The sequence below is a fragment of the Exophiala viscosa genome (genome assembly GCF_022695815.1).
Source record: "Exophiala viscosa unplaced genomic scaffold EDD37scaffold_9, whole genome shotgun sequence".
Lineage (NCBI taxonomy): Eukaryota > Fungi > Ascomycota > Eurotiomycetes > Chaetothyriales > Herpotrichiellaceae > Exophiala > Exophiala viscosa.
In genome coordinates, this window is record NW_026944361.1 from 441,978 (window position 1) to 452,709 (window position 10,732).

Here is a 10,732-nt window from a genome sequence, read left to right on the forward strand (position 1 = left end):
GCGCCCCAACAATAGGACCATTTGCTGCGCCTGTCGGAAACGCGACAAGCCGAACACGAGTTCAAGGGGGTTGTGCCCTCAACTTTGAAATTGCATCGAGCATGATATAGCAGGCAAGTTCTTTTGCAAGATATTGTATTGTATCTATCCAGGAAATGAACGACGTTATGATTTTGTCTCTTCCTTTTTGTCGTCGCCTTTTGCTTCCGTTGATGGTTGTTCTTGCGCAGAATTGTCTGGTTCTTTCTGCCCATTTGTGGTCTCCTGCATTGTAGGCGGCGCCGGCACAGCTGTCTCTGCCACCATTTTTGCTTGAACGACTTTGACGATCTCCTGGCCCAAATCACCGGCACCGTCAATCTTGCTGATTCGAGAATCGAAATATTGGGCATCTGCGAGTAACCTGCACATCAAAATTAGCTTTGGACATACTAGGCAGTACAGCCAAGTTTGGCTTACCTTTCTTTAGCCGCCGTCGACTTGAGCACGACATCCCTATATGCACTGGACCATTGTTCTCTGTAACTTGCGAAAACGGGTATCATGATGCCTGCGACTACCGGATCTGGCAAGTGTTTGGCTAGCACCTTCTGCAGGGTGGCCGTCTCCTTGGTCAAGGTCTCCATGTAAGGAGACACGGAGACAGATTTGTTCTTCGCAGCCTCCTCCCAGTCAATGCCCTTCATTGCTTTGACGTGCATCGAGGCCCGACCAGACATGATGTCAACCAATTTCTCGTGAATGCTGTTTTGATGTTCTTGGAAGAAACGCTTGACTTTGTCAAACTCCGTCATGATTTGCGAAGCAGTCGAAGACGGAATATGTCGTCGGAAAAATTCTCTGACATAGGGTATTAAAGCGACGATGAAGCTCAAACCCTGGGATGAAAGTGCCAAATGTTTGGTCGTAATGTTTTTCAGTCCTGCACTCCTGGTGGCGCCAGCTCCAAGGATCAATTGCGAGCTTCGAGAATTGAACAGCTTCAAACTTTCCAAAAGCAGAGTGGCCACTTCTTGACCCATGCTCGGAATTCCTACGGCCAAATGCTGGAAAGTCTCCATCGATTGGAGCATGGCAATGGCTGATTCTGGAAGGATATACCTCTGCTCATCAACCACGGCGCTTCTAACCTTGAAAGGGGCAGATGTTCCGTTCGTGGCTGTCCCATTGGTGTCCTTCCTACCGTTGGTTGGTGACTGCCAGATCATGGTGCTTTCAATCCAGGACAGGGCGTCACTGGTACTGCCATCAATGATCCTCTGGAGTAATTGATTCTCGCGGTCTCCAAAGTCTTTCGCATCCCATTTGTCGCTGTCCATAACCTTGATAACTTGGTGCTTTTGTGACTCCCCAAACCGTGCCACAAAATCTTTGATCTGCGAATCAAGGACGCTTCTCAAAGCAGTCCCGCTTCGACCTGATATTGCTTCGCACTCGTCCGTGAAGAGTCGATTCAAGGTGAAGAACTTCAGGAAATCAACTAAGGACAATTCAGCGTTTTGCTGCGAGCGCACTTTGACCACCTTGGTGATTTGCGCCTGCGCCAGGTCGACACCTTCACCTAACAAACTCGAAAGGTCAAGAACCTGTTGCATCTCTGCTTGGACAGAGCTCGTGGATCGTGGTCGACCCGCCTGAGGACTTCTCAACCTGTCTAGGCTCGAAGGATCTGGACTGGTCGGTGGGGATTTGAGAATATTTTCGGGTAAATTGCTCGTAATGTCCAAGAGAATTTTGACCTGTACGCTCAATCGGCGCAAACCTTCGCTGAGGTTTGTGTAGATCGTAGCCAACATCTGATACCAATCATCCGCATCCAAAGCGCGAAGGTTTCGCGCCAATATAGAAGACTTCTCTTGCTGGCTCATCGTCCTGCCTCCTGCTGTTGACGCTGACACCGTCGACACATTGTCGTCGTCAGTGGAACTTGGTAGCTGCTTCCGAATGATGTTCCTCATTTCTCGTAGAACGATCGCCCTGAACGTCGTCGCTGCAGGCGTTGTGTACCGAGCTCGAGACAACCCTTTCATTTCGGCTTCAAGCTCTGCTCGCAGTTCGGGCCCAATGTTCATGTATCCCGGAAATGACGACGGAGCTCGCCTTTGACCAGGTCTCGGTCTCGTATAAGCGACACCCCATCTCTGAAGTGTCGCACTGGTTTCTGTCTGATCAACATGCCGCCTGATATCGTTGAGCAGACTATTGTGGAAGCGTGTCTCGTAACCCCTGCCTGCTCTGTACCGTATTTGATTGAGGTCGTCCGAGGCGCCCTGCAGGGCTTTCAGCTTTCTAAGGTCGCGCTTCTGATATCGCTCCTGCGCCTTGCTTTCCGAAGGCTTGCTGTCTCTACCAGCCATCAGCGCATCAAGGTCATCCAGCCCGTCTAATGCTTGGTCAATCTCGCCGCTTTCCACCATGTCTTCGCAGCTTTGAACAGCTTTTACAATATCTTCGAGTTGCATGATCGCCTGTGCCAGTTGGCGAACGTTATCACGGCGTTGCTTCAGGTTGATGACTTTCAATCCATCGATTGCCATCTCTTTGTCGAGCTTGGCCAGCTCTTTCCGCAACCTCTGGATACGATCTACCGAGTCAGCAGCATCACCGTGTAGCTCTCTCAGAGAACCCAGTGCAGAGAAGAAAGACTTTGATGCCGTTGAGATCGAGTTGATCAGATGAACTTCTACAGTATCCATATACCAGGACAATTTCTCCTGGAGGATAGCATTGGTTGCCAGGGACTTTCTCCCACTTGGTGCTCCATTTGGATCTCGAACAATTTCAGAGTGTTCCGAGACGATGTCGAAAGTCCTCGGATTTTCTAAGTGAAACTCCTCCTCAGAGTACACAGTCGGGATCGTTGACAGGGGTGTTACAGCTTGACGCCGTTGACCACTTTGTCTCCTGGTGGGCTGTGGTCTCTCGAGCGGCGTGGACAATGTAGAGCTGACAGACCCCGCCCGCGAATGCGGCCTCTGCAGTCGCTTAGCCAGTATTGCTTCCCACTCTTCATTCCTGGTGTCCTTCTTTCCTCGGTGGAATAGGGACGCCTCCCCCTCTCCCTCATTCTTGGCCCGTTGGAAGGCTTCGTATAACGACCCGACCTGTGCGAGATATGGATGGAAGGCTTTGGCTTCAATGTGAGGAATGTTGGTAAGGGCAACAGGAGGGATGTCGCGCTGCGTTGGGGCTTTGTAACCAGTACTAGGTACGATGGTGCTCGCTTGCAGACCTGTACGTGTGATCGGGTGTTGTAGCAATGTTGAGATAGCATTCTGACTCGTCTCCGCGATCGTAGGATGATTAATAGATCCAGTGTCGAGTGCTCCTCCTATACTCGTGATCGAGCTCGCTGTAGATCCTCGTCGCACAGTTCCTCGCTGACCATGCTGTCTTTGCGAAACATCTGGGAAGGGGTAGCCTGTCAATGGAGACGATGCTGTAGGGGAGAAGGCAGCCTCCGATCTAGGCCTGACCGGAGAGGCCATCTTGCTGCTGTCGCCAACGGGCTTGCCGGCGTCATTGATTACAGCGACCGACTTGGACAGGGTTTGACAACTTCAATGGTCTTGTCAAGCACTGAAGCCAAGTCGAAGATCCCATGGTTGCTTGTTGGGACATGTAGTGACTGCTCATGTTGATCTGGCCAATTGCTCATGCAACTCAAACACCGCGGCAAGGGACGCGCAGCGCAAGTCAGCTCGCCAAGGCGTAGGCCCGGTGGAAAGAAGTTCCGAATGCCCTCGAACCCAGACCGCGCCGCTTTAATACCATCTACGCGCGACTCACCCTCTTCCGAGGTCTTCTCCCTGTACCCAACTCTTCTCACTCTTCTCACCTGTCAAATCGTGCTCACCAGCACCATGACAGTCTCGATAATATAGTTCGTCAGGCGTAGCGATGGGCTGCCAAGGCCTGTCCTCGAACTGCCTCGGTGTGATGAAACTTACCTGGTATGTCACCTAGCCTCGGTGCCAAGGTGAGGGAAGTTACGCTGAGCGATAAGCCTGGACTCTCTGGCTCTGAAACCGAGATCTGGCACGGCACTATCGCCGCAGTGGCTTCGATGATGCGAGTGTTCATGCTACGGCTTAGTCTGCAACTAGACATCCAGTGCCCGCAACCAATGCAACCGACATACAACATCCTGTAAACGGCTGAACGGCTGTGCGACTCGGGTCCTCTGAAAGCTAGTTTTTAGCACGCCACGATCAATGCTCTAGATATGAGAATGGCCGATGAACAGGATCTAACAACCAGGCAGTACAGATCAAAACGTAACCGTCCCTGCGATCGATGTCGGGTCCGGCACGTGTACTGTCGCATCGAGGAGCATCCGCCGTGCTCACTGTGTCAGCAGCAAGATGTCGAATGCACATTTGACACGTCGCCAGCCAAGAGACCTCGGATTAGCGTTCCCTCGACACAATCTGCATACTCAAATGGGAACGGTAGAGCATCCGGTGAGATGTATCACGAGATAGATCTGGAACACCATGACGATATATTCCAGTTCTCTGACACCGACAACAATCCAAATGACTCAAACGATCAGCTTGGGGTTAGAAATACTGGAACATCCGCTGCTGAATCCCAAGATGACACCGACACTCCATCTCAGTCCAACATGGAAATGTTTCAATATGATGACGTTCCTTTCACTGGAGACGATCTGGAAGCAAGAAGAAGCACGGAGATCGAACTAGCTCCTGACCATCAGAACGTTACGAAACCAAGTACGAACGATTCATCTTCCACACGGTATGCCATGGTTTCCCAGACAGGGACACCGCCAGCCATAAATCCAATCGACGGGAAACGTGAAGTACATGGAACATACTTTGGTCTTTCCGGGGAGAACGACCCTTATCTTCTTCGACGATATCGATACGACGAAAAAGCCGAGTTCAGTATGTTCAAACTTGTCTATCGACAGACAGCAAATGACCTTTTCAATAACATATCTGGAGACCAAAACGAGGAAGCGGTTCCAGCGTCTTGTTCGACACCTGGGGTGTCCATCCCGGTCCAATTCATGATGTCGGCGGACGAGCTTGCGGATGACGCTAAAGCGGACACTGCTGTGCGCCCACAAATGACCAAAGAAAATGTAAGACAGGAATTGGACGATATTGTTCGTCCTGTGGATGGATGCAAACTGGTAGTCCTGTTGGTGTTGAGTCTTTTTCTTTGCTGTCGCTCGAACATGCTAACCATATACAGTTTCTTCAAATATATATTTCCAGCGCTTCCTGTTGTTTCTAGGTCACAACTCGGGATCAGCAGCTCTTCGCCGTTACCAAGCATCTCTTCTCTCTCGACAGTGTCGACAGACCTATTAGCAGCGATATATGCAACCTCCCTGGCGTTCTGCGCTTACGATGCCGACCTCTGCGTGCTCCAGGCTTATCAGAAACCACCCACGAGCCAACTTTGGCGCATAGTCTACGAGGAAATCGCCCGTGAGATCCATACTCCACGGCTTTCTGTGTTGCAAGCTTGTCTCTTGTATCTTCAAAAACCACGTACCGCACTCAATAGTGCCGCTGCTGATACACCATTCACATGGTCTTTCATGGCATCCACGGTGAGTTTAGCCAATACATTGGGTCTGCACATCGATTGTCAAGATTGGCGGATACCAGCTTGGGAAAAACGTCTCCGGAGAAGATTGTGGTGGACCGTCTACTCAGAGGAGAAATGGAGAAGCCTGTTATACGGCCGACCCACGCTCATCAGCAGAGATCAGTGGGAGGTCAGTCATTTACATGATGACGACTTTCTGGTCGACTCCCAAGGCCTAGATGATCATAATGTGATCTCTCAATTCTCGAAGGAATGTGGACTGCATTTCCGACACCTTGCAACGTTGGCCGAGATTGGAGACGATGTTTATCAATCTTTCTAGTAGGTTTGTTTGTTTCCATGCTCGAGTGCTCTCTAACTTCTAATTTCTAGTACTTTAAGCTCTTCGAGGAAAACATCTCGAGACTTCCTCTTGTCGGTCCAAAAGGCCCGATCTTTACGCCGACGACTCCAAACCTGGTACGCCTCCTTGCCAGATTGTCTGAAAATGCGACCTCGATCCTCTGGTACCACAAAAGACCTCGATTCGAATGCACCTCTACACCTTGCTTATCTGACCTTGGAGATCCTCGTCTATCGTGCTCTTCTTCGCCCGTTGGGAAGACTGCACGTCCCTGGCATCGAGGACAATGACGTCCCTGTTTCAAACATGAACGGATCTTCACAGGCTTCTGAAAGTCGTGATCCCAACAATAATCCTCCAACCTTGGGGAGAGACATTGAACCAACTTCTGCCAGTACGGCTGGTAGCTTTGGCGTACTACATGCAGCTATAGAGCCGACAGTCTCGGCTGCAGTGCATTGTGCCCGTCTTACGACGGACTTCACGGCAGGTCTCAACGCTCGAGACTATTCCGGATTTTGGTATTCGTGTAAGTATTGGGATACACTATCTCACGCCTGTACCTCTGATACCTTGACTCTTGAGCCAGTAGCTTTGACTTCTGTTTCTGTGTTCCTTGAAAACATGATGAGACTGTGCTGACATTCTCTCAATCGTTGTCACTTTAGGGTCACGCATTGGCTTTGCTACAATGTCTAGCTTCGTCATATTACTGATCATTCAGGCACCAGATGCAGAGCATGCCAGAAACGCAAAATCCATTGCCGACACATGGCGGCAGACTCTTCGATTTCAGAGCAAATGCTCTGATCAAGTAAACATGGGCTTGTTGCGACTCGACGCCATCTATTGGACTGGGATGGAAAAGGTCTTGATCGTTGAACCATTTGTGCAACAAGTCCTCTAATGTCAAATATATCTTTCTTCCATGTCAACATTTGATGGCCCCTTTGGTGCGCCTTTCAACCTACTCCATGCTCCTAGTATGCTGTTTTCTCAACCTGTGGAATATCCTGCTTGTAAAGCATACTAGCCTCAGCTTCAAGATATTCCTTTGCCTCGAGTAAAGCCATTTCTGGATCTACAAACCAAAGCATGACCATACCAATCAAACAAAGTGGCAATAAGAAAGCGAAAGCCATGTTGGTATTGCCACCACTGCGATCGATGATGGCCGAGGTAACGAACGGGCCGATGAAGGCGCTTGTCTTGCCGGAAATCGAAAACAAACTCCAAAATAAGAACAGTTTCGGGCGAGGGACGAGGTCGGAGATGAAGGTGTAGGGCAATTGATACCACTGGCAGACCAAAAGGCCGAAATATGCCTCGTATGCCCAAATCTCGCCAACGTTCTTGAACCCGACGTGGTCAGCCCAGATGCCGATGAAGCCCCAGATACACAAGACGACGATGCACGCCACATTGAAAAGTAGGACGGTCTTTGTGTGCAGTTGATATTTCTTCTGAATCAGCCACATGACGAGCATTCCAGTCCCTTGAGTTCCAAAGGCCAGGATCGTGAGATAGTTCAGGGTTATGATATCGTACGACACAACGGAATTCTGGAGGGTTCCAATGACAGTTACCACTGTATTTTCGGCGTCGCTAAGGATGAAAAAGGCGGCCAGATACAACATGACTTGTTTCAATTTCCGAATCTCTTTCAGGGCTTGCCAGAAATTGACGAAACCGATTGTGAGATAGGATGTTCCAGGAGGTAATTGCTGACCAGGGCGTTTCTGCTCTTTGATGAACCATGGAATTGCAAAGACAATCCAGATACCTGTGGTGTACGCAATGATAACATTGATGGCATTTGTGTTTGTGGAGGTGTTGAGGCTGGCGTTCAAGGCTATGAGGATGCCAGCCGCAATAGCCAGCTGTACCACCGGACCATATGAGGTCCAGAGAAAGGCATAATCGGCGATGCGATTACGCTCGACCATATCCAAAATGAGATGCTCCTCAGGATTCTTCCGTCCTTCAAGGACAGCCTGCTCAGATTCTTGGACGTTTGGAAGATCTCTGACCAGCCCAGGCATTGCAGCGAGGAAGTAGGAGGTGGAGCAATTGAAGGCCACATAACCACTGATATAAAGGCCGATGGCGGTCTGCCATTGCGCGCCCCCCTTGACAGCCAGCCAAGCAAAGCCGATGCCCCATGAGATAACCGATGAGACGACACAGATCAGCGGTCTCCATGAGCCATAGTCGGCGTATGCTCCTATGGCGAGACTGACAACGACCTGGATCGCGAATGATATACCGGAAATGTCGAGTACAATGGACGTGATTGGTTTGGGCGCACCTGCAAACCCCAAGAAGCATCGTCCAGTTCCGCAAGCAACCTTTCCTACTGGGGATTGGTCTGGGTCGAAACCGGCTTGATACAAGACGTTCTGAAGTTGAGATGGTGCGTAATTCCACGGTCCAATTCCTGTATTCCCGAAGTAATATAGGTAATAGCAAAGGAGCTCCCACTTTGTCGTCGTCTTTCTCTCGAGGGAGGTCAGGGGCACAATGTCCGCTTCTTCAATGAGTGCGCGGCCTGCAGCTGTGGCTTTTCCCTCTTTCTCCTTGGGGAATGGGATGTCGGAAACGTATCGCACATCATCGACATTCTGCGTGGGGGCAATATCATCATCAACAACTTGCGGAGCCATTGCATAGATACAACTTCAGGAGCAAAGAGTGAGTTGGCAGAGAGAAACAGTGGAAGGGATCAATCTCTTGGTGAGAATATATGTGGTATAAGTGCTACAGAGCCCAGCCTTGTATTCAAGACCCGTTTACAGCACCTTTTGGTACATGGTCCTGATAACCGGACCATCGACTCGCTGCAAATCAGCTGTGCCTGCGTAATCTATTCCAGACTTTCCGTATCGATATCGTCCATTTCGCCTATCTAATCTCTTCGCTATCGTGGTGGGTCTAGACCACACTCTAAGTTAGTAGACTGGGGCTAAACCCCTCGTGAACCCTATCTCAGATCCTAATTAGGCTATTACGCGGAGATGGCAGGAATCGACCAAAAAGGAAAGAGAGAACGTTGCCGACTTAATTATGCGCTGTTGAAAGGAATTGACGAACTTGGGTGGCCTTCACCTTGGAGTTTGAAGGAATGAGGCTGTTAGCACCGGAAAGCCAAATGTTTCGTGCTTACCTCAAGTTACTGCTTCCAGAATAACGAATCTCTAACCAGACTTGACCCTTTGGAATGGGCGACCCCTCACAGAGTCTACCGAATTGCGCTGCGGCTGCGATCCGTCGCAGTGAGACTGAATTTGAAGGTATTCTGCTCATTAACAGCTTCTGCTTCTGGGCTAACCCGCATTGGTGTGCTAAGAGGTCGAAGTCCAGGACGAACCGCCTGCTGGGCTTGTCAAAGCTCAAAGACTAGCTATTCAAGTTGCAGAGCAAATCGCGAAGGAAACCGTTCCAGGACAGACCGAGAAAGAGGTTGTCGTGCGGATTGACAACTTGATCAAGACCTTGGGAGGAGTCGGAGTTTGGACTCCTACTGTGGTCGGCTTTGGGATTGGAACTTTGAGCTGCTTTCCAACAGATGTTCCAAGTGACCGGCCGCTTTGGAATATCGATTTAGGACATCTAGATGTCCACCCCGTGACCGACGATGGCTGGTTGGGAGACTGCACGAGGATGATCCAAGCCGGTGACAATCGGCCGCAGGCTACTGCACACGCAACAATCCGAAGTATTCACGCACATGTTCTGGAATCAGCATATTCAGGTATGCGTGCGTGCGATTTGTTCTCCATCTTCGCCGAGGCACTGGCAGACACCAAGTATCTGTTGTTGGACCGACTGCAGAATATAGGACATTCGCTGGCACAAAACTCCTCATATGATGCTGGCTACATTGACGCGTACAACGAGACCATAATGGAAGGTGCGTGGGCGGTCGAGCCGTTCATTGGTAATCATCTCTACGGTGTCAAGCTCGAGGATGTTCTATGGTTTGGGAAAACAAAGGTCACAATCATCAGGTGAAAGGGTCTTCTCTCCATCCCGCTTTTTATTTAGAAGGGAGAGAAGGTCCACTTGCAGGCAATGTTCGATCAAGGGTCTAATCAAGATGTACCATCAGGTGTTTCGCCGCTGGATTCAAGATGCCTCTGGCCACGAGCCTGTAACTCACGTAGACGGCCCTTGCCCGGTAGCATACGTCCTGTGGACCGGACTGCGATTGAATGCGACTGCAACCCAAGTGATGTCCTTAGTGCTTGACCTCTGTCCTCCACGTTGCTTTTTTCGTCGCGGGCATTCAGTATGAGTAAGATCTCGTTAGGGTTTTGGATATTGGGACGTGTCGCATGGACACATGAGCGGCTAATGGTCTAAACTTCCCTCTTGTCTCAGTTCTCAGACTAGGTATGGCTGCGCGCCAAGGGCGCGGATTGGCGAGCCAATCAAAAAATTCAGCAGAATTGTTTACCAAACGAGTCTGAGCTCCAATACGTGAAAACCCCTGTTCTTAGCGTGACTTAGCAATACTCTCCCAAAAGTTTTTGATATCGGTATAGAAACTTGTAATATTGCTCTAACTATCCCTTAACGTACTCGATTTTATTAGTAATTTCGGGAGTGTCGAGCTCTTCTTAAATACTTTATACCTCGATTTAAAACTATAGTATAAGAATTTTTTCTTATATACTACGACCTTTAGAAAATCGTAATTTTCAAAAAAATCTTAGTTTTTTTAGAGATATATAGCTACTCTTTAAGTATTTTTATTAACGCTTTTAATATAATATAGATATAAATATATAATATATAATATTT

General features: G+C 49.4%; 4 protein-coding genes across 4 annotated transcripts; 2 read left to right on the forward strand and 2 right to left on the reverse strand.

Moving 5' to 3' along the window:
- Nucleotides 1-38: 38 nt before the first annotated feature.
- EDD37DRAFT_498462 (Vps54-like protein-domain-containing protein) lies at nt 39-3,817 on the reverse strand. The gene is made up of 2 exons (XM_062813444.1): nt 460-3,817; nt 39-403 (listed from the first exon to the last, which is right to left on the reverse strand). The coding sequence occupies exons 1-2, from the start codon at nt 3,486-3,488 to the stop codon at nt 166-168; spliced, it is 3,267 nt and encodes a 1,088-aa protein (XP_062667765.1). The 5' UTR covers nt 3,489-3,817; the 3' UTR covers nt 39-165.
- Nucleotide 3,818: 1 nt separating this feature from the next.
- Nucleotides 3,819-6,873, forward strand: EDD37DRAFT_498494 (fungal-specific transcription factor domain-containing protein). Its single transcript, XM_062813445.1, has 4 exons — nt 3,819-5,169; nt 5,224-5,907; nt 5,959-6,458; nt 6,598-6,873. The coding sequence occupies exons 1-4, from the start codon at nt 4,226-4,228 to the stop codon at nt 6,834-6,836; spliced, it is 2,367 nt and encodes a 788-aa protein (XP_062667766.1). The 5' UTR covers nt 3,819-4,225; the 3' UTR covers nt 6,837-6,873.
- EDD37DRAFT_683773 (MFS general substrate transporter) lies at nt 6,741-8,727 on the reverse strand. The gene has a single exon (XM_062819844.1). The coding sequence runs from the start codon at nt 8,590-8,592 to the stop codon at nt 6,910-6,912; it is 1,683 nt and encodes a 560-aa protein (XP_062667767.1). The 5' UTR covers nt 8,593-8,727; the 3' UTR covers nt 6,741-6,909.
- Nucleotides 8,728-8,989: 262 nt separating this feature from the next.
- Nucleotides 8,990-10,046, forward strand: EDD37DRAFT_636456 (peptidase M24, structural domain-containing protein). Its single transcript, XM_062816987.1, has 2 exons — nt 8,990-9,219; nt 9,276-10,046. The coding sequence occupies exons 1-2, from the start codon at nt 9,147-9,149 to the stop codon at nt 9,938-9,940; spliced, it is 738 nt and encodes a 245-aa protein (XP_062667768.1). The 5' UTR covers nt 8,990-9,146; the 3' UTR covers nt 9,941-10,046.
- Nucleotides 10,047-10,732: the final 686 nt, after the last annotated feature.